Raw genomic sequence first — 1648 nt, forward strand, 5'->3', positions numbered from 1 at the left:
CCCCTCCCCAGCGGACGGAGCAGAACCCCCCCCGAGCAGCACCCGCCTCGGAGCAGCACTTACTCTTCACGCCTTTCCGGAACGTGTGCTGAATGTACTTCAACCCTGACACGATCTCCCTGTTAACCTGCAGGGAGACAAGCAAGCACTGTGCAGACATCCACAGAACCCCAGCCTGGTTTGGGCTGAAGGGACCTTGAAGCCCACCCAGTTCCAACCCCCTGCCACGGGCGGGGACACCTTCCACTAAGGTGGAGGCTCAAACCTTCTCAGCACATGGCACACCCCAGTAGAGCAGGAGACTGCTTCCCCCATCACCCCCCTCTTCGGGGCTCCCCTGGGATGGCAGCTTCCCTGTGTTCCCCTCGTTCTTCTGTTCTCAGACCTCAATTCTTACCCGGAAGGAGATCTTTATCCGGTATTCCACACCCTCCTTCAGCACAAACGCTTGCCTCCTGTAGCTCTCCAGGTCACCTACAGAGAAAGGAGAGGGTTGCTCAGGGTCCCTCTGTATTGTGCTCTGAGGTGTTGAGGACAGGAGCAGGGGATGACCCTTGGAGCTGGACAGCTGCGGAGGCCCCGGCCTGGGCTTCTGGGACAAACCCGCCGTCCCTGCAGCACAGCATTCCTGACAGGGAGCAGCTCCCGCAGGCTCTGCTCCAAGCAGCTCTCCCCTGGGAAAAGCTGGGATTCTTCCCTGGCTCACCTGTCAGGTCCAGCTCCAGAGGGCCCGGGGCAGTCGTGCAGACCAGAGTCAGTTTGGTCACCACCACGTTTGGAGCATTGGGATCTAGAAGACAAGTGCAAGAGCTGTGAAACACCCTTCCCTAAAACCAGCCAACACAAACCCTTTTCCTTCCAGGGCACTTCTAAAAAGAGCCAGAAAACCAGCGAGAAGAAAGTCCCCCCGGGCCAAGGTCCCCGCTGTGTGGGGTCAGCCCACAGTGTCCCCACGAGCAGCCCCCCTCTAAGGGCAGTGTGACACCCACAGTGCCTGCACCTTATTCCAAGGGCTGGAGATCAGCCCAGGGGAGCAGACACTTGTCTTTATGCTCCTGGCTGAGCTGCTGCCGGAGCTGGCAGAGAACAGCTCCTGGGTGGGAGCAGAGGAGGCAGGAGGTGACTGATGGAGCTGCAGCTTGAGCGAGGTACAGCCACGTCCTGGGCTCACCTGCGCTCACGGTGACGGCTCCGAGCAGCGCCTCCTTGTACTTGCGCAGGCTCTCGTCGTCCTTGTCCAGCTCCTGGATCTCCTGGATGCTCTTCTGAGCGGGCGGCTTGTAGTTGACAGAGTGTTCGTCCTCCTCGTTTTCAGCTGCGATCTGGGCCAGCTGCTCGGCTGTGGGCTCCTGCTCTGCCATCCTCACACACACCAGTACACTGCAGTGGGGAGGAGAAGCAGAACTGCGCCCACTGGCCCTGCCCAGGGCCCGTGGCACAGCCCCTGCAGGCTCCTCCAGGCCAGGGCTCGTGTTCAGCCCATAGAGGCCCATAAGGAGGGGAGAAAATTCAACCTCGGTGCTTTACTCGTAAGCTGGAACAAGTGAACGCCCAAAGCCATAGAGAAAACACGCTGCTGCACGAGATAACCAGGTAATCTCACCGCAAACGCGAGCCCAGAACAACCCCAGTTCAGTTCTGCTCTCCA

At 59.8% G+C, this 1648-nt stretch overlaps 1 protein-coding gene across 1 annotated transcript in view; it reads right to left on the bottom strand.

Annotated features, from left to right (window-relative positions):
• The window catches only part of LOC104413183 (rho GDP-dissociation inhibitor 1), a 2122-nt gene extending 683 nt beyond the window's left edge, over positions 1–1439 (bottom strand). The window contains exons 1-4 of the mRNA XM_010024108.1: positions 1172–1439; positions 707–790; positions 398–474; positions 64–127 (exon numbers count right to left, since the gene is read on the bottom strand). Of these exons, the coding sequence (XP_010022410.1) occupies positions 64–127; positions 398–474; positions 707–790; positions 1172–1361 (415 nt within the window). The 5' untranslated portion in view covers positions 1362–1439. The remainder of the gene's footprint in view (positions 1–63; positions 128–397; positions 475–706; positions 791–1171) is intronic.
• Positions 1440–1648: the final 209 nt, after the last annotated feature.

The sequence above is a fragment of the Nestor notabilis genome, unplaced genomic scaffold, assembly GCF_000696875.1.
Source record: "Nestor notabilis isolate BGI_N333 unplaced genomic scaffold, ASM69687v1 scaffold18851, whole genome shotgun sequence".
Taxonomy (NCBI): Eukaryota; Metazoa; Chordata; class Aves; order Psittaciformes; family Psittacidae; genus Nestor; species Nestor notabilis.